Source organism: Anopheles moucheti, chromosome 3 (genome assembly GCF_943734755.1).
Source record: "Anopheles moucheti chromosome 3, idAnoMoucSN_F20_07, whole genome shotgun sequence".
NCBI classification, from domain to species: domain Eukaryota; kingdom Metazoa; phylum Arthropoda; class Insecta; order Diptera; family Culicidae; genus Anopheles; species Anopheles moucheti.
In genome coordinates, this window is record NC_069141.1 from 21,622,968 (window position 1) to 21,642,324 (window position 19,357).

At 51.2% G+C, this 19,357-nt stretch overlaps 3 protein-coding genes across 3 annotated transcripts; 1 reads left to right on the top strand and 2 right to left on the bottom strand.

Moving 5' to 3' along the window:
- Positions 1-13,774: 13,774 nt before the first annotated feature.
- LOC128301088 (uncharacterized) lies at positions 13,775-15,811 on the bottom strand. The gene is made up of 2 exons (XM_053037406.1): positions 15,617-15,811; positions 13,775-15,342 (listed from the first exon to the last, which is right to left on the bottom strand). Exons 1-2 carry the CDS (start codon positions 15,762-15,764, stop codon positions 13,979-13,981), a joined length of 1,512 nt encoding a protein of 503 aa, XP_052893366.1. The 5' UTR covers positions 15,765-15,811; the 3' UTR covers positions 13,775-13,978.
- A 367-nt stretch (positions 15,812-16,178) lies between these two features.
- Positions 16,179-17,058, top strand: LOC128304032 (nuclear transcription factor Y subunit beta). The gene is made up of 4 exons (XM_053041155.1): positions 16,179-16,287; positions 16,354-16,685; positions 16,774-16,852; positions 16,917-17,058. The coding sequence occupies exons 1-4, from the start codon at positions 16,272-16,274 to the stop codon at positions 17,024-17,026; spliced, it is 537 nt and encodes a 178-aa protein (XP_052897115.1). The 5' UTR covers positions 16,179-16,271; the 3' UTR covers positions 17,027-17,058.
- A 3-nt stretch (positions 17,059-17,061) lies between these two features.
- LOC128304031 (uncharacterized) lies at positions 17,062-17,811 on the bottom strand. Its single transcript, XM_053041154.1, has 2 exons — positions 17,750-17,811; positions 17,062-17,685 (listed from the first exon to the last, which is right to left on the bottom strand). Exons 1-2 carry the CDS (start codon positions 17,762-17,764, stop codon positions 17,062-17,064), a joined length of 639 nt encoding a protein of 212 aa, XP_052897114.1. The 5' UTR covers positions 17,765-17,811.
- Between the last annotated feature and the right edge of the window lie 1,546 nt (positions 17,812-19,357).

The following is a 19,357-nucleotide window of genomic DNA, read 5'->3' on the forward strand; positions in this document are numbered from 1 at the left end:
GACAAGATGGCGGACACAAGATGGCGGCCAAGATGGCGGACAAGATGGCGGACAAGATGGCGGACAAGATGGCGAACAAGATGGTGGACAAGATGGCGGACAAAATGGCGGACAAGATGGCGGCCAAGATGGCAGACAAGATGGCGGCCGAGATGGCGGCAAAGATGGCGGTCACTATGGCGGCCAAGATGGCGGCCAAGATGGCGGCCAAGATGGCGGACAAGATGGCGGACAAGATGGCGGACACAAGATGGCGGACAAGATGGCGGCCAAGATGGCGGCCAAGATGGCGGACAAGATGGCGGCCAAGATGGCGGCAAAGATGGCGGAAGGGATGGCGCCCAAGATGGCAGATAAGATGGCGAACAAGATGGCGGCCAAGATGGTGGCCACGATGGCGGACAAGATGGCGGACACAAGATGGCGAACAAAATGGCGGACAAGATGGCGGCCAAGATGGCTGACAAGATGGCGGCCAAGATGGCGGTCAAGATAGTGGACACAAGATGGCGGCCAAGATGGCGGACAAGATGGCGGACAAGAAGGCGGACAAGATGGCGGACAAGATTGCGGACACGAAATGGCGAACAAGATGGCGGACAAGATTGCCCCATCTTATCGGCCATCTTGTCCGCCATCTTGTGTCCACCATCTTGTTCGCCACCTTGTCCGCCATCTTGTCCGCCTTCTTGGCCGCCATCTTGGCCGCCATCTTGTGTCCGCCATCTTGTCCGCCATCTTGTCCGCCATCTTGTCCACCATCTTGGCCACCATCTTGTCCGCCATCTTGTCCGCCATCTTGGCCGCCATCTTGGCCGCCATCTTGTCCGCCATCTTGGCCGCCATATTGTCCGCCATCTTGTCCGCCATCTTGTCCGCCATCTTGTGTCCGCCATCTTGTCCGCCATCTTGGCCGCCATCTTGTCCGCCATCTTGTCCGCCATCTTGTCCGCCATCTTGTCCGCCATCTTGGCCGCCATCTTGGCCACCATCTTGTCCGCCATCTTGGCCGCCATCTTGTCCGCCATCTTGTCCGCCATCTTGTCCGCCATCTTGTCCGCCATCTTGTGTCCGCCATCTTTGCCGCCATATTGTCCGCCATCTTGTCCGCCATCTTGTCCGCCATCTTGGCCGCCATTTTGTGTCCGCCATCTTGTCCGCCATCTTGTCCGCCATATTGTGTCCGCCATCTTGTCCGCCATCTTGGCCGCCATCTTGTCCGCCATCTTGGCCGCCATGTTGGCCGCCATCTTGTCCGCCATCTTGGCCGCCATCTTGTCCGCCATCTTGTCCGCCATCTTGTCCACCATCTTGTCCGCCATCTTGTCCGCCATCTTGGCCGCCATCTTGTCCGCCATCTTGTACGCCATCTTGGCCGCCATCTTGTGTCCGCCATCTTGTCCGCCATCTTGGCCGCCATCTTGTCCGCCATCTTGGCCGCCTTCTTGGCCGCCATCTTGTCCGCCATCTTGTCCGCCATCTTGGCCGCCATCTTGTACGCCATCTTGTCCGCCATCTTGTCCGCCATCTTGGCCGCCATCTTGTCCGCCATCTTGTCCGCCATCTTGGCCGCCATCTTGTCCGCCATCTTGTCCGCCATCTTGTGTCCGCCATCTTGTCCGCCATCTTGTCCGCCATCTTGTCCGCCATCTTGTCCGCCATCTTGTCCGCCATCTTGTCCGCCATCTTGTCCGCCATCTTGTGTCCGCCATCTTGTCCGCCATCTTGTGTCCGCTATCTTGTCCGGCATCTTGTCCGCCATCTTGTCCGCCATCTTGTCCGCCATCTTGTCCGCCATCTTGTCCGCCATGTGGTCCGCTATCTTGTTCGCCATCTTGTCCGCCATCTTGTCCGCCATCTTGGCCGCCATCTTGTCCGCCATCTTGTCCGCCATCTTGTCCGCCATCTTGGCCGCCTTCTTGGCCGCCATCTTGTCCGCCATCTTGGCCACCATCTTGTCCGCCATCTTGGCCACCATTTTGGGCGCCATCTTGTCCGCCATCTTGTCCGCTATCTTGTCCTCCATCTTGGCCGCCATCTTGTCCGCCATCTTGCCGCCATCTTGTCCGCCATCTTGGCCGCCATCTTGTACGCCATCTTGTCCGCCATCTTGTCCGCCATCTTGGCCGCCATCTTGTCCGCCATCTTGTCCGCCATCTTGGCCGCCATCTTGTCCGCCATCTTGTCCGCCATCTTGTGTCCGCCATCTTGTCCGCCATCTTGTCCGCCATCTTGTCCGCCATCTTGTCCGCCATCTTGTCCGCCATCTTGTCCGCCATCTTGTCCGCCATCTTGTGTCCGCCATCTTGTCCGCCATCTTGTGTCCGCTATCTTGTCCGGCATCTTGTCCGCCATCTTGTCCGCCATCTTGTCCGCCATCTTGTCCGCCATCTTGTCCGCCATGTGGTCCGCTATCTTGTTCGCCATCTTGTCCGCCATCTTGTCCGCCATCTTGGCCGCCATCTTGTCCGCCATCTTGTCCGCCATCTTGTCCGCCATCTTGGCCGCCTTCTTGGCCGCCATCTTGTCCGCCATCTTGGCCACCATCTTGTCCGCCATCTTGGCCACCATTTTGGGCGCCATCTTGTCCGCCATCTTGTCCGCTATCTTGTCCTCCATCTTGGCCGCCATCTTGTCCGCCATCTTGTCCGCCATCTTGTCCGCCATCTTTTCCGCCATCTTGTCCGCCATCTTGTGTCCGCCATCTTGGCCGCCATCTTGTCCGCCATCTTGTCCGCCATCTTGGCCGCCATCTTGGTCGCCATCTTGTCCGCCATCTTGTCCGCCATCTTGGCCGCCATCTTGTGTCCGCCATCTTGTCCGCCATCTTGGCCGCCATCTTGGCCGCCATCTTGGCCGCCTTCTTGGCCGCCATCTTGTCCGCCATCTTGGCCGCCATCTTGTCCACCATCTTATCCGCCATCTTGTGTTCGCCATCTTGCCCGCCATCTTGTCCGCCATCTTGTCCGCCATCTTGGCCGCCATCTTGTCCGCCATCTTGTCCGCCATCTTGTCCGCCATCTTGTCCGTCATCTTGTGTCCGCCATCTTGTCCGCCATCTTGTCCGCCATTTTGTCCGCCATCTTGTCCGCCATCTTGTGTCCGCCATTTTGGTCGCCATCTTGGCCGCCATCTTGGCCGCCATCTTGTCCGCCATCTTGTCCGCCATCTTGTCCGTCATCCTGTCCGCCATCTTATCCGCCATCTTGTGTCCGCCATCTTGTCCGCCATCTTGTCCGCCATCTTGGCCGCCATCTTGTCCGCCATCTTGTCCGCCATCTTGTCCGCCATCTTGTCCGCCATCTTGTCCGCCATCTTGTCCGCCATCTTGTCCGCCATCTTGTCCGCCATCTTGTGTCCGCCATCTTGTCCGCCATCTTGTCCGCCATCTTGTCCGCCATCTTGTGTCCGCCATCTTTGCCGCCATCTTGTCCGCCATCTTGTCCGCCATCTTGTCCGCCATCTTGGCCGCCATCTTGTCCGCCATCTTGGCCACCATCTTGTCCGCCATCTTGGCCGCCATCTTGTCCGCCATCTTGTCCGCCATCTTGTCCGCCATCTTGTCCGCCATCTTGTCCGCCATCTTGTGTCCGCCATCTTTGCCGCCATATTGTCCGCCATCTTGTCCGCCATCTTGTCCGCCATCTTGGCCGCCATTTTGTGTCCGCCATCTTGTCCGCCATCTTGTCCGCCATATTGTGTCCGCCATCTTGTCCGCCATCTTGGCCGCCATCTTGTCCGCCATCTTGGCCGCCATCTTGTCCGCCATCTTGTCCACCATCTTGTCCGCCATCTTGTCCGCCATCTTGTCCGCCATCTTGTCCGCCATCTTGGCCGCCATCTTGTCCGCCATCTTGTCCACCATCTTGTCCGCCATCTTGGCCGCCATCTTGTCCGCCATCTTGTCCGCCATCTTGTCCGCCATCTTGTCCGCCATCTTGTCCGCCATCTTGTCCGCCATCTTGTCCGCCATCTTGTCCGCCATCTTGTGTCCGCCATCTTTGCCGCCATATTGTCCGCCATCTTGTCCGCCATCTTGTCCGCCATCTTGTCCGCCATCTTGTCCGCCATCTTGTGTCCGCCATCTTTGCCGCCATATTGTCCGCCATCTTGTCCGCCATCTTGTCCGCCATCTTGTCCGCCATCTTGTGTCCGCCATCTTGTCCGCCATCTTGGCCGCCATCTTTTCCGCCATCTTGTCCGCCATCTTGGCCGCCATCTTGTCCGCCATCTTGTCCGCCATCTTGTCCGCCATCTTGTCCGCCATCTTGTCCGCCATCTTGTCCACCATCTTGTCCGCCATCTTGGCCGCCATCTTATCCGCCATCTTGTCCGCCATCTTGTCCGCCATCTTGTCCGCCATCTTGTCCGCCATCTTGTCCGCCATCTTGTGTCCGCCATCTTTGCCGCCATATTGTCCGCCATCTTGTCCGCCATCTTGTCCGCCATCTTGTCCGCCATCTTGTCCGCCATCTTGTGTCCGCCATCTTTGCCGCCATATTGTCCGCCATCTTGTCCGCCATCTTGTCCGCCATCTTGTCCGCCATCTTGTGTCCGCCATCTTGTCCGCCATCTTGTGTCCGCCATCTTGTCCGCCATCTTGGCCGCCATCTTGTCCGCCATATTGTCCGCCATCTTGTCCGCCATCTTGGCCGCCATCTTGTCCGCCATCTTGGCCGCCATGTTGGCCGCCATCTTGTCCGCCATCTTGGCCGCCATCTTGTCCGCCATCTTGTCCGCCATCTTGTCCACCATCTTGTCCGCCATCTTGTCCGCCATCTTGTCCGCCATCTTGTCCGCCATCTTGGCCGCCATCTTGTCCGCCATCTTGGCCGCCATCTTGTCCGCCATCTTGTCCGCCATCTTGGCCACCATCTTGTCCGCCATCTTGGCCGCCATCTTGTCCGCCATCTTGTCCGCCATCTTGTCCGCCATCTTGTCCGCCATCTTGTGTCCGCCATCTTTGCCGCCATATTGTCCGCCATCTTGTCCGCCATCTTGTCCGCCACCTTGGCCGCCATTTTGTGTCCGCCATCTTGTCCGCCATCTTGTCCGCCATATTGTGTCCGCCATCTTGTCCGCCATCTTGTCCGCCATCTTGTCCGCCATCTTGGCCGCCATATTGTCCGCCATCTTGTCCGCCATCTTGTCCGCCATCTTGTGTCCGCCATCTTGTCCGCCATCTTGTCCGCCATCTTGTGTCCGCCATCTTGTCCGCCATCTTGTCCGCCATCTTGTCCGCCATCTTGGCCGCCATCTTGTCCGCCATCTTGGCCACCATCTTGTCCGCCATCTTGTCCGCCATCTTGTCCGCCATCTTGTCCGCCATCTTGTCCGCCATCTTGTGTCCGCCATCTTTGCCGCCATATTGTCCGCCATCTTGTCCGCCATCTTGTGTCCACCATCTTGTGTCCACCATCTTGTCCGCCATCTTGGCCACCATCTTGGCCGCCATCTTGTACGCCATCTTGGCCGCCATCTTGTCCGCCATCTTGTCCGCCATCTTGGCCGCCATCTTGTCCGCCATCTTGTCCGCCATCTTGGCCGCCATCTTGTGTCCGCCATCTTGGCCGCCATCTTGGCCGCCATCTTGTCCGCCATCTTGTCCGCCATCTTGTCCGCCATCTTGGCCGCCATCTTGTCCGCCATCTTGTGTCCACCATCTTGTGTCCGCCATCTTGTCCGCCATCTTGGCCGCCATCTTGGCCGCCATCTTGTCCGCCATCTTGTCCGCCATCTTGGCCGCCATCTTGTGTCCGCCATCTTGTCCGCCATCTTGTCCGCCATCTTGTCCGCCATCTTGTGTCCACCATCTTGTGTCCGCCATCTTGTCCGCCATCTTGGCCGCCATCTTGGCCGCCATCTTGGCCGCCATCTTGTACGCCATCTTGTCCGCCATCTTGTGTCCGCCATCTTGTCCGCCATCTTGTCCGCCATCTTGGCCGCCATCTTGTCCGCTATCTTGGCCGCCATCTTGTCCGCCATCTTGTCCGCCATCTTGTGTCCACCATCTTGTGTCCGCCATCTTGTCCGCCATCTTGGCCGCCATCTTGGCCGCCATCTTGTACGCCATCTTGGCCACCATCTTGGCCGCCATCTTGGCCGCCATCTTGTCCGCCATCTTGGCCGCCATCTTGGCCGCCATCTTGTACGCCATCTTGGCCGCCATCTTGGCCGCCATCTTGTCCGCCATCTTGGCCGCCATCTTGGCCGCCATCTTGTACGCCATCTTGGCCGCCATCTTGGCCGCCATCTTGTCCGCCATCTTGGCCGCCATCTTGTCCGCCATCTTGTCCGCCATCTTGTCCGCCATCTTGGCCGCCATCTTGTCCGCCATCTTGTCCGCCATCTTGTGTCCACCATCTTGTGTCCGCCATCTTGTCCGCCATCTTGGCCGCCATCTTGGCCGCCATCTTGTACGCCATCTTGGCCGCCATCTTGGCCGCCATCTTGTCCGCCATCTTGGCCGCCATCTTGTCCGCCATCTTGGCCGCCATCTTGGCCGCCATCTTGTCCGCCATCTTGTCCGCCATCTTGGCCGCCATCTTGTGTCCGCCATCTTGTCCGACATCTTGGCCGCCATCTTGGCCGCCATCTTGGCCGCCATCTTGTGTCCGCCATCTTGTCCGCCATCTTGGCCGCCATCTTGTCCGCCATCTTGGCCGCCATCTTGTCCGCCATCTTGTGTCCGCCATCTTGTCCGCCATCTTGTCCGCCATCTTGTCCGCCATCTTGGCCGCCATCTTGTATCCGCCATCTTGTCCGCCATCTTGTGTCCGCCATCTTGTCCGCCATCTTATCCGCCATCTTGTGTTCGCCATCTTGTCCGCCATCTTGGCCGCCATCTTGTCCGCCATCTTGGCCGCCATCGTGTCCGCCATCTTGTCCGCCATCTTGTGTCCGCCATCTTGTGTCCGCCATCTTGTCCGCCATCTTGGCCGCCATCTTGTCCGCCATCTTGTCCGCCATCTTGGCCGCCATCTTGTCCGCCATCTTGTCCGCCATCTTGTCCGCCATCTTGTGTCCGCCATCTTTGCCGCCATATTGTCCGCCATCTTGTCCGCCATCTTGTGTCCACCATCTTGTGTCCGCCATCTTGTCCGCCATCTTGGCCGCCATCTTGGCCGCCATCTTGTACGCCATCTTGGCCGCCATCTTGGCCGCCATCTTGGCCGCCATCTTGGCCGCCATCTTGTCCGCCATCTTGTCCGCCATCTTGTCCGCCATCTTGGCCGCCATCTTGTCCGCCATCTTGGCCGCCATCTTGTGTCCGCCATCTTGTCCGCCATCTTGTCCGCCATCTTGTCCGCCATCTTGGCCGCCATCTTGTCCGCCATCTTGTCCGCCATCTTGTGTCCACCATCTTGTGTCCGCCATCTTGTCCGCCATCTTGGCCGCCATCTTGGCCGCCATCTTGGCCGCCATCTTGTACGCCATCTTGGCCGCCATCTTGTCCGCCATCTTGTTCGCCATTCTTTGTCCGCCATCTTGTCCGCCATGTGGTCCGCTATCTTGGCCGCCATCTTGTCCGCCATCTTGGCCGCCATCTTGTCCGCCATCTTGTCCGCCATCTTGTCCGCCATCTTGGCCGCCATCTTGTGTCCGCCATCTTGTCCGCCATCTTGGCCGCCATCTTGTCCGCCATCTTGGCCGCCATCTTGTCCGCCATCTTGGCCGCCATGTTGGCCGCCATCTTGTCCGCCATCTTGGCCGCCATCTTGTCCGCCATCTCGTCCGCCATCTTGTCCGCCATCTTGTCCGCCATCTTGGCCGCCATCTTGTCCACCATCTTGTCCGCCATCTTGTCCGCCATCTTGGCCGCCATCTTGGCCGCCATCTTGTCCGCCATCTTGTCCGCCATCTTGTCCGCCATCTTGGCCGCCATCTTGTCCGCCATCTTGTGTCCGCCATCTTGTGTCCGCCATCTTGTCCGCCATCTTGTCCGCCATCTTTGCCGCCATCTTGTCCGCCATCTTGTGTCCGCCATCTTGTCCGCCATCTTGTTCGCCATCTTGGCCGCCATCTTGGCCGCCATCTTGGCCGCCATCTTGTCCGCCATTTTGTGTCCGCCATCTTGGCCGCCATCTTGGCCGCCATCTTGTCCGCCATCTTGTCCGCCATCTTGTCCGACATCTTGTCCGCCATCTTGTGTCCGCCATCTTGTCCGCCATCTTGTCCGCCATCTTGTCCGCCATCTTGGCCGCCATCTTGGCCGCCATCTTGGCCGCCATCTTGTCCGCCATCTTGGCCGCCATCTTGGCCGCCATCTTGTCCGCCATATTGTCCGCCATCTTGTCCGCCATCTTGGCCGCCATCTTGGCCGCCATCTTGTCCGCCATCTTGGTCGCCATCTTGGCCGCCATCTTGTCCGCCATCTTGTCCGCCATCTTGTCCGCCATCTTGGCCGCCATGTTGCCCGCCATCTTGTTCGCCATCTTGTCCGCCATCTTGTCCGCCATCTTGTCCGCCATCTTGGCCGCCATCTTGGCCGCCATCTTGGCCGCCATCTTGTCCGCCATCTTGGCCGCCATCTTGTCCGCCATCTTGTCCGCCATCTTGGTCGCCATCTTGGCCGCCATCTTGTCCGCCATCTTGGCCGCCATCTTGGCCGCCATCTTGTCCGCCATCTTGTCCGCCATCTTGTCCGCCATCTTGGCCGCCATCTTGGCCGCCTTCTTGGCCGCCATCTTGTCCGCCATCTTGGCCGCCATCTTGTGTCCGCCATCTTGGCCACCATCTTGTCCGCCATCTTGTCCGCCATCTTGTGTCCGCCATCTTGTCCGCCATCTTGGCCGCCATCTTGTCCGCCATCTTGGCCGCCATCTTGTCCGCCATCTTGGCCGCCATCTTGTCCGCCATCTTGTCCGCCATCTTGTCCGCCATCTTGGCCACCATCTTGGCCGCCATCTTGTGTCCGCCATCTTGGCCGCCATCTTGGCCGCCATCTTGTCCGCCATCTTGTCCGCCATCTTGGCCGCCATCTTGTCCGCCATCTTGTCCGCCATCTTGTCCGCCATCTTGTCCGCCATCTTGTTCGCCATCTTGGCCGCCATCTTGTGTCCGCCATCTTGGCCGCCATCTTGTCCGCCATCTTGGCCGCCATCTTGTCCGCCATCTTGGCCGCCATCTTGTCCGCCATCTTGTCCGCCATCTTGGCCACCATTTTGGGCGCCATCTTGTCCGCCATCTTGTCCGCCATCTTGTCCGCCATCTTGTCCGCCATCTTGTGTCCGCCATCTTGTCCGCCATTTTGTGTCCGCCATCTTGTCCGCCATCTTGGCCGCCATATTGGCCGCCATCTTGTCCGCCATCTTGTGTCTGCCATCTTGTGTCCGCCATCTTGTCCGCCATCTTGGCCGCCATCTTGGCCGCCATCTTGGCCGCCATCTTGTCCGCCATCTTGGCCGTTTTTTTTGTGAGGGGGAAGGGGTGGAGGGGGATGGAAGATGTCACCTCTTGAGAGACATGCTCTCCTGGTATCGGAAATCTGAAAACAGCTGGTTTGTATGAAAAGTTAGTGTGTAAACATTGCATACCTTACGGCGGAAAATTTGTTGCTAAGATAGTGTATAAACATTGCATACCTTACGGCGTAAAGTTGGTTGCAAAGATAGTGTATAAATATTGCATACCTTACGGCGCAGTACCAGGAGCTACCTCTTCCGTGGATGCTTTCCTGGTATCGGAAATCGGAAAACAGCTTTTTTGTATGGATTTTCGTACCATTCGATGGAAAGTTTGAGCGAGGGATGAGGAATAGTTCCCATTTCATCCATCTCACTTGCATTGGCGATCTCACGTGTTTGATAGTATGCAATAGCAATCGTGATGGGCAAATTTGTCCCAAGCTGCAGATGTCACCTCTGGAAAAACATGCTCTCCTGGTATCGGAAATCTAAAAACAATTGTGTGCGCGGCAACGGTAAAGTGGTTTTCACAGTTGACCAGTTGATTTGGTCATTGGACAAATTTGTCAACTCTCGTGGGCCTGTACATATTAATGTTAATTTCGATCGTTCGCTTGATTTTCGCATATTCATTTTGATGCTCCAATTTTAGGTCGGTTGTCCGTGCGTCAAAAAATCCAAGAATTTCTGGGCCGATCTCTTTGGTCATTGTGAAGACACTTGCGATCATTTCGTCACATTTAAATCAGTATGAAACACACTACGTGCTCCTCATGCACAATTTGATAGTCAGTAGCAAATTATAGGGATACAACACCACAAAGCACCCACTAATTTTTCTCAAACAAACTGAGTTTTCAATGCAAAAAAACGAGCACGCTTGCAGCACGCACGACAATAGTTTAGCAAGAATACTATGATGAATTCTTCACTGAATATATCGTTTTTATATCAATGCATACTTGATTTCTTCAAGTATCTTTTTTCGTAATAATAATTAATTCTTAATTCGTAATAATCAAGAAAGACAGAAATGGTATTCCAAGAACCATGAGGTATCAAATATCAAGCGGAAAAAAAAATCTAATGATTGCAATATGATTTTATTCATATTCTATGACAATGCTAGCTATGTCGTAGTACACTTACAGATTGTGTCGGTTATAACATCATTACCGGTTTGCAAACTTGGAGAAATTGTGACAATCGAAATATTAAACACAACACTCCACCACAATCCTGTTTCGAAACACGCAGGCTGGACATTTTCACGGTTCAATCGGTGAGAGAACACAATACCACACCACGAGAATCGCAATGGCAATTGCTGGCGAATAGCGCGGAAGTGAAAATAAGCATGGTTTCTATTCTAGCATCTAACGGTAGGATCATTTACGAACAGATGAAAAAATTCCGTTCAAGAAATAGAATACATGAATAGGTTGAAGTAAAAGGGCATATAAGGGTTCACGGGGCGGCCAGATGGTGTATTGGTAGCGCAACCGGTCTGCACAAGACAGGACCACGGAAAAATCATTCATTTGGACCACCAAACCTTCGTACGCAGCACTGACTATTCTACGGGTAAATAAAGTAAAGAAAAACTAGAAATGGTAGGCTTAAACATCCTAAAGATGTCGTGCCGATAAAGAAGAAGGAGTTTGAATTCACTGCATACTTCTCTTGCGTAGCCGACTAACCGGGTCGATATAGCTAATCTAATAGAAACAAATGTTTTATATAACCAAGGATATATAAAATCCAAGGAAATTTTCGATCAATATTCTACCTTTCTAATTAGATTTTGTGCTATATAACTCTGCTGCTAAATTTCCAAAAATCGCACAATCGGCACAAGTTGTTTTGGGCCCCCAACACGGCGAGGCCCTAGGCGACCGCCTACTCCGCCTACCGTTTGATCCGCCGCTGGGTGGGTGGGTGACCCGTGGGAGGTGGGGTGTGACCCGTGGGAGGTGGGTGCTGACACGTGGGAGGTGGGTGGTGACCCGTGGGAGCTGGGTGATGACCCGTGGGAGGTGGGTGGTGACTCGTGGGAGGTGTGTGGTGACCCATGGGGGGTGTGTGGTGACCCGTGGGAGGTGGGTGGTGACTCGTGGGAGGTGGATGGGTGACCCGTGAGAGGTGGGTGGTAACTCATGGGAAGTGGGTGGTGACCCGTGGGAGGTGGGTGGTGACCCGTGGGAGGTGGGTGGTGACCCGTTGGAGGTGGATGGGTGACCCGTGGGAGGTGGGTGGTGACTCGTGGGAGGTGGGTGGTGACCCGTAGGAGGTGGGTGATGACCCGTGGGAGGTGAGTGGTGACCCGTGGGAGGTGAGTGGTGACCCGTGGGGAGTGAGTGATGACCCGTGGGAGGTGAGTGGTGACCCGTGGGAGGTGGGTGATGACCCGTGGGATGTGGGTGGTGACCCGTGGGAGGTGGATGGTGCCATGACCCGGGGGAAGTGGATGGTGACCCGTGGGAGGTGGTGGTGACCCGTGGGAGGTGGGCGGTGCCATGACCCGTGGGAGGTGGGTGGTGACCCGTGGGAGGTGGATGCTGACGGCTATTTGACGGCTAATTGGCATAGATTTGCCTAAGAAGTTATGCGACATCTACCGCCGTCTTGTTCGGCTGGTACCAGGTGTCACGTCTTGAAAAACTTGCTCTCCGGGTATCGGAAATCTGAAAACAGCTGGTTTTGTATGGAATTTCATACCAGTCGATGGAAAGTTTGAGCGAGAGAGATGAGAGATACTTCCCATTTCATCCATCTCACTTGCACTGGCGATCGTTCTCATGTGTTTGATAGTATGCAATGGTAATAGTGATGGGCGCTGGGAAGTGAGCGATGAAGGGGGAAGGGGGGAAAGAAGATGTCACCTCTTGAAAAACATGCTCTTCTGGTATCGGAAATCTGAAAATAGCTGGTTTTGTATGGAATTTCGTACCAGTCGATGGAAAGTTTGAGCGAGATGAATGATGCTTTCCGTTTCATCCATCTTCAGCTGCATGTCACCTCTTGAAAAACATGCTCTCCTGGTATCGGAAATCTGAAAATAGCTGGTTTTGTATGGAATTTCGTACCAGTCGATGGAAAGTTTGAGCGAGATGAATGATGCTTTCCGTTTCATCCATCTTCAGCTGCATGTCACCTCTTGAAAAACATGCTCTCCTGGTATCGGAAATCTGAAAACAATTGTGTGCGCGGCTATGGTATAGTGGTTTTCACAGTTGACCAGTTGATTTGGTCATTGGACAAATTTGTCAGCATTTTGTCAACTCTCGTGGCCCTGCACCTAATGGATCAAAGAATTCTATAAAACATAATTAATTGTTGAAATAGTTCAGTAAGTAGAAGCTCACCACAGAAATCAACTGTTTTTTTGTTCATGGTCTTAAACATCAACATGAAAAGAAAAAGGATTCTAGGAAATTTCTCTGATTGTTACCGAAGAAGTCAACCGATTGGAAACTGTACCTTGGGCGAAAAATAGTAGAAGGCGTTGGACTACTCAGGATTCGTAAATGTACGTAAATAGTAGGAAATGTCATCCAAGTAGTGGCGTTATGATTCTCCTTAGCGCATACAAACGTGTATATAAAGAGACTAGTTTAACGGCCCGTTTACAGGGCTACGCAACAGAACTCTGAGGTGTACGCAAAGAAGCTTTCTTTCCGAGACGTTGCTGGTGTTGTTAAATCATGTTTAAAGTATACCTCCCTAACACCAATAATGCCGTAGCAAAATTATAGGCCCCCCTTTAAAAATTCCGCCCTGGGCCTCCAAGGGAATAGATTCTCTACTGCTTTAAAGTCATAAAGTCGATATTCTTCTCTGCATTTAATTTATCACATAGAAACAAATGTTTTATATAACCAAGGAAGATTTTTTGATCAATTTTTTACCTTTCAAATGAATTTTTTTTTGCTATAAATTAACTCTGCTGTAAAATTTTCAAAAATCACACAATCGGCACATTTTTATTGGGGCCCCCAACACGGCGAGGCCCTAGGCGATCGCCTACTCTGGCTACCGTTTGATCCGCCGCTATTTTAAACACCAACTTTCCCAGTGGTCGACAAAAGTACAGGCTGTTCTCGAGATACGCGGATTCAAAAATAAGCGATTATTTCGACATTTAACAGCAGGAATCATGAATCAATCACCCGTTCTATGAGGTGCCTTTTCTATTTTACCTCTGGTAGTGTTCCAGTTTTGAAAATGCTATTATGTATGAAAAAATCACCAACATCCTCTCTAAAACATAATAATATAATCAATATGCATGTCATCTTGTTTGCAATGCAATATCACGTCCATCGCCTTTTGTTTTGTAGCAGAATGAGTTCGCTTTTATTACAACAGAATAATAATGACATCCGGCACGTTGGCTGACTGAGCATGAGATGCCGACGGAATTCGGAGTTCCTAGATGACTCAAGAAAATTTTACCAAAAGCAACCGTTACTCCAACGTTTGTTTTTTTTTGCATTCCCTTCTAGGGATTCGTTCGTCTACGAATACTTGATCATCTACACACGAATCCCGGCAAAAGATATGCATTCGCTTCAGTAATCATCGCCACGGGAAACGACTTCCTTGCAGGTGGGTCGTAGCATAATCGTATGCTCGTACTGTGCCGTGTAGCTACCCTTCACGTCACACAGCGGTGGATACGCTTCCACAATGCCTTTGTCGCACAGATCCTTCAGTGCCATCTGGTACTTGGTGGCACCGGCCCGATCCAGCCAACGTTTGCAGAATGCTAACGTGCCGAAGTTGCGATTAATAAGACCCAACAGCTGCTTGGACGATTGGAGCCGCAGTGGCACTTTCGGTGCATCAAAATCCTTCATGTAGTGGGAACAGTCCATGTCGTCGTGCACCAGACCACGGCCAGTTGAACCAAACGTTTCGATTGCGTAGAATTCATTCTCCTCCATGCGCGTAGTTTCGCCACCCTTCACGATTGGCACCGTCTTGCCGGCATGGATCCGGTATGGGCTAATCGAGTGACCGTTCAGGTTCCGGATGGCCTTCACCTGGTACGTTTTGCCGTCCAACTCCACCTCGTACGATTCCATCACCTCCTGGATGGCCGCACCAATATCGCACAACCTCACGTCAATGCCTGCTTCCCGGATGCCCGTCTCCGTCGCTTCCTTCACCGCCTGCAGCAGCTTATCGTACTTTGGATTGAACGACAGCGTAAACGCACAATCAATGATGCGTCCCTTGATGTGCGTTCCAAAATCGATCTTGGTTACATCGTCATACAACAGCACTGTCGGATCGCCAGCGTTCGGCGTGTAATGAGCCGCACAGTGATTCCTGGAGCATCCCGTCGGGAAGGCCAGCCCTGCATCGAGCCCATTTTCCCCGATCAAACGACGGGCTGTGTTTTCCAGCTCCTCGCAAATCTCGATCATCGTCATGCCTGGTTTTATCCACTTTTGCATATACTGACGCGTTTGTCTGTGTGCTTCGGCGGCCTGCCTCAGCTCGTTGTAAATGTCCAGGTGCATCCGATCGAGCGCTCGTTTCTCCTCGTTCGTAAATCGATCCTTTGCGGTGGTCGAATCCGGATACTGCATTATCTGTCCCTCGGGGAACTTACCGTCGGCAAACTGCTCCGAGATCGGAACCGACGGTGCTACCAGCGTATTTGCCGGAACCTTCTTCTTGTTTCGCTTCTTTCGCTTTTTCTTGCCATCAGCTCCTGTTGCACCTGTGCCATCGTCCTCTTCGTCGCCTTCCTCCTCTTCACCACCTTCAGCATCGGCTTGAGTCTGAGCCGCTGCTGCCGCTGCTTTTTGATTCTTCTTGGCCTGTTCTTTGGCCGCTTTCTGAGCCGCTGCTACCTGCTTCCTATCTTCGGCTTGCCGTTCCGCTAACGCTTCACGCAACGCGTCGTCATCCGCTTGATCGGCAGCTGCAACCAACAGAGTGAACTAAAATATTCAACTAAAACACGAACCGGTGTTCCGGGGAGCAGGCTTTTGGCTTTTGACAATAACAAATCGATCAACACCTAACCTCAAACTTTGTTTACATACGGAAACGTTCGCTTTTAGGGTCTACAATACATTATTTGTATTATAAGTACCTTTTCGTTAATGTTATTAGCCAAACCAAATCATCCCTTCACACCCTTTACAGCAACCCTAAGGCCGTACACCTGCACAACGTATCGCTTTGCCGCTTACCAGTTTTCTTGGGTTTCCTGGAGCGCTTTTTCTTCTTCTTTCCGGCGGGCACATTTTCGTCCACTACCTCGTCGTCAACCTCTTCCTTATCTTCAACATCTTCCGCTGCTGGTTCAACCGATTTTGGTTCTGTTTCGACGGACGCCATTCCACGCGGGTTTTTCTATTGTTCTGCGGTTCCTCGTTCTTCCCTACTTGTTTTGCAAAGGATGAGTCTGTCATACGGTCGGAGGTTTGATGTGTGCATGTGTAGGTTTGAATCACTGTCATTGTTTCAAGGAGTTTATGGACGACGGTACAATACTTCAAACGTTTGTGAAATTACGATAAGTTTAGGGATCGCACAAACTATTAAAGTTTGTTAGAAAGTTACGCTCTTTTCTTTGGAAATTATGATAAATTATTGAGGACGAAATTTTTCTCTACGTTGTGAACTAATTCTAAAGTAACGGAACTCGCGGAACGTTTTCATTGTCCCCTGTGTATCCAAACAACCGACGTTGAGCATCTTATCGTTTTGCTGTCATAGCTGTGTTATTGATGGCATTGTTTTGATATTCGATAGAAACAGCGTCGCACGTATTCTGGAAATAAGTTTCCTGCACAGGATTTCAATTTGCTTTCTGCTGTAATTTAAAAAAAATCCATCCACAAAATGCAAGACGACCTGGGTAAGATAAATCTCAATCGAGTAGACATCCTGCAAACTAACAGCGCTACCTTCTTCGTACTTACAGACGGTTCCCATTCGGAGGATTCCGGCGGTGAACAACTGCTGAAGGTTGGTACTCCGCTACGAGAACAAGACCGCTTCCTTCCAATTGCAAACATTACGAAAATCATGAAGAAATCCGTTCCATCCAATGGGAAAATTGCCAAAGAAGCACGCGAATGTATCCAGGAATGTGTATCCGAGTTTATATCGTTCATCACATCCGAGGCGAGCGATCGGTGCCACATGGAGAAGCGAAAAACCATTAACGGAGAGGACATTCTCTGTGCCATGTATGCGCTAGGTTTTGAAAATTATATTGAACCGCTGAAGCTTTACCTGAGCAAGTATAAGGACGTAAGTCTCGAAACCAACCTGTGATGAACGTGTATCGTCTCTCCGAGTGTTTCTTACCTATACGTTTCTTTTCATCTCCTCTTTCTAGAACATGATAACCGAGCGTCAGCATTCGGATGAATCACACGAACCTATGCAAGCAGGAGAGACTAGTCGGCAAGAATCCGGTAGGTAGTTGTGCCAGTGTCAATTGTTAAATATCCTTTTATCCCCATTCCTTCCATGCATCAGATTCTTTATCAGCTCAAGTACTTCCGAATGTCATTGGCGATACGGAGACCATATACCAGTCTGAAGGTAACTCGCTTTACTTCAAGGATGAACCGTACGAGCAGATGTGATGTTGACATTAATTTTACGTTTGTAACGCATTATCTTAAACTATATTCAGATGTTTCTTTATTTCCAATAAATGATCATGATTAACTCTTTGCATTTGATAAACCTGCTCTAATCGTACTTCTTGTCGGCACTGTATCTCGGTAAGAGCATCGATCTTGCTGCATAACTTTTCGATTAACGAGTTGAAACTCACAGCTTCAGCGCGGACCGATGATTCTGTGATTCTTTCCACCGGAAAAGAATCGGGATTTATTTGTGGGGTTTCCGCACTGTCAACCTCTTCCTCACTGACAGTTTCAAGTCTTTCTTCCTTAATCAGGTCCGTTTCTTCTATTTCATCGATTGTTTCCATTTGTGCAAAAGTTTCCACTATTTGCTTCACTTTCTTGAAGAAAGCGCCCTGACTGTTGGGATTAGCTATGTACGCCTTGTACAGTAAGCTCCATTTGCTTTTACAATGCGCTGGAGACGCTTGGATTTCCTGTTTGTTCAGCTTTAGTGACACGGTGTTCCATAGCTCGTCCTCACTTTCATTGCTTGATTGCAGAAATGTTGCCTCGTAGATATCGAGCAACACGAGCACTTCTTCACGCGTCCACATTTTCGGCGTTAGTTTCTGTCGAAACTGGATTGGTTTTGGACAGGAAGAAGTTTGTGGCTGAAAAGAAAACAATGTCTTTAAATGCAAACTCACATGAAATGCAAGTTTAGCGTTTTATTACCTCGTTTCTTTCCATATCCGAGCTGATTGTAGAATTCTTGTTGGTGCTGAGCGAGTTAAAATTCGTTTGTTTACATTTTAACTCAAATGTCGTCAATTTCGCATTCTGCGCCATCTAGTGGAAAAAATGGCGAAACAATTTGCACCGTGGGTGAATGTGTAGTTTAAATATTATGTTTTAAGAAAATTGTCGGTTTGCAACGCTTTTGTTGAGTGTTTACCGTTGAGCCCTTTATCGGGGCGAGAGGGACGAAGTTTAATTCAACTAAAAAATATTACAGGTAGCGTTATTGTACCCTGTCTACAACGCTAAAGCAGTGCTCTTTCAGGTCTTCTGCAGCCCTTATGCAGCGTTCCCAGTGCAGTGGTTCTGCAGAGTTTCTTCAACGTTAATTCAGCGTTTTGTTCCCGCAGCGGTTCTGTAGCGTTTTCTATTTTTTTTTATTACTATTACCTGTTTCTTTAATGTCTATAATCCAAAACAGTATGCAGAAAATTACAGACTTTGCATTAACAGAGTTAAAAAAAATATTAGTATAAAATTTGTTTTAATTTCAACATATTTTTTGTACATTTATTTTTTCGCTGGTTCTTTGGTCCATGTTTGCTGGGGCTGGTTTTGTTTGAACTGTGTTTAAATGTATATCCTTCTTCTAATCATACCTCCGCTGCCAGGAAGGATTTACTTGGATTTCCCATACCGGGAGAGCACGTTTCAAGAGCTGACACCTTCAACGTGGAATTAGTGATTGAGTGATTATAATCCAAAGAGTGATTAAACAATTTTACTCTCTCCTGACTGAGTTTCTAGTCGGCACAGAGAGTGAGAGAGAGTACAAACGCAAAAGAGTGGTAAAAACTTTAATGCAGTATAACACTTTTTAATGAATCTCAAAAGAGTGAGTAAAGGTTTCAAATCTATAAACCTCAATCTTTGACTCTGATTCAAATCATTAAAAAGAGTGATTATTCTCATCTCTAATGCACACAACAAATACGACATACCCTTTACGAATAAATGGTTGCTTGTTAACGGATGTTGTTCTACTTCCCATTTCTTTCCTGATGTACAAAACAGAAGTAAAAGCTTCGAGCTTTCCTTTAGAATCAGTTTATTTTTATTCTATATATGCTTTATAATGAGAATGATATATAGGTATATATATAAAATCAAATCTATATATGTATAATAGTTAACAAAAAAGGTTTTGTTTCTTCATTGTTATTTATGTCGCATTATTTCATTGATTTTCTTTTTTCTTCCGTTTTTTTTTCTTTTCTTTGTTTATTCAGTTTTGTTCTGTCTTCTGTGTTTTTTTGGGTGTTTCTTTTTCCTTCTTATTATATTTAAAAACGCGACAGCAAACGCAACATACTACGCCTGAAGATCCCATTTGTCAACAATTAATTACTTCAGTATATAACTCTGCTATCTTCACTTCCGATACTTAACTTGTTTCCCACCTTCCGTCACACTGCATTTATTTAATGTCGTGTGCCTTGTACGTGTATGTGTGTATTTTCGTGTAGTAAAGTGTGAGAGTGTGTGTTTCATGTCCTTGCAATGGTAGCTTCCTTGCCTTCCGTCCGATCACTGCTTAACTCAACC

What these genes read in the sequence shown, in the direction of transcription:
- LOC128301088 (XM_053037406.1), bottom strand. Translation starts at nt 15,764, where the DNA reads ATGGCGTCCGTCGAAACAGAACCAAAATCGGTTGAACCAGCAGCGGAA. An exon ending in CAGGAAACCCAAGAAAACTG is followed by an intron (nt 15,343 to 15,616) that starts GTAAGCGGCAAA and finishes TGTTGGTTGCAG; the next exon opens with CTGCCGATCAAGCGGATGAC.
- LOC128304032 (XM_053041155.1), top strand. An exon ending in ACCTGAGCAAGTATAAGGAC is followed by an intron (nt 16,686 to 16,773) that starts GTAAGTCTCGAA and finishes TCCTCTTTCTAG; the next exon opens with AACATGATAACCGAGCGTCA. An exon ending in GACTAGTCGGCAAGAATCCG is followed by an intron (nt 16,853 to 16,916) that starts GTAGGTAGTTGT and finishes TCCATGCATCAG; the next exon opens with ATTCTTTATCAGCTCAAGTA.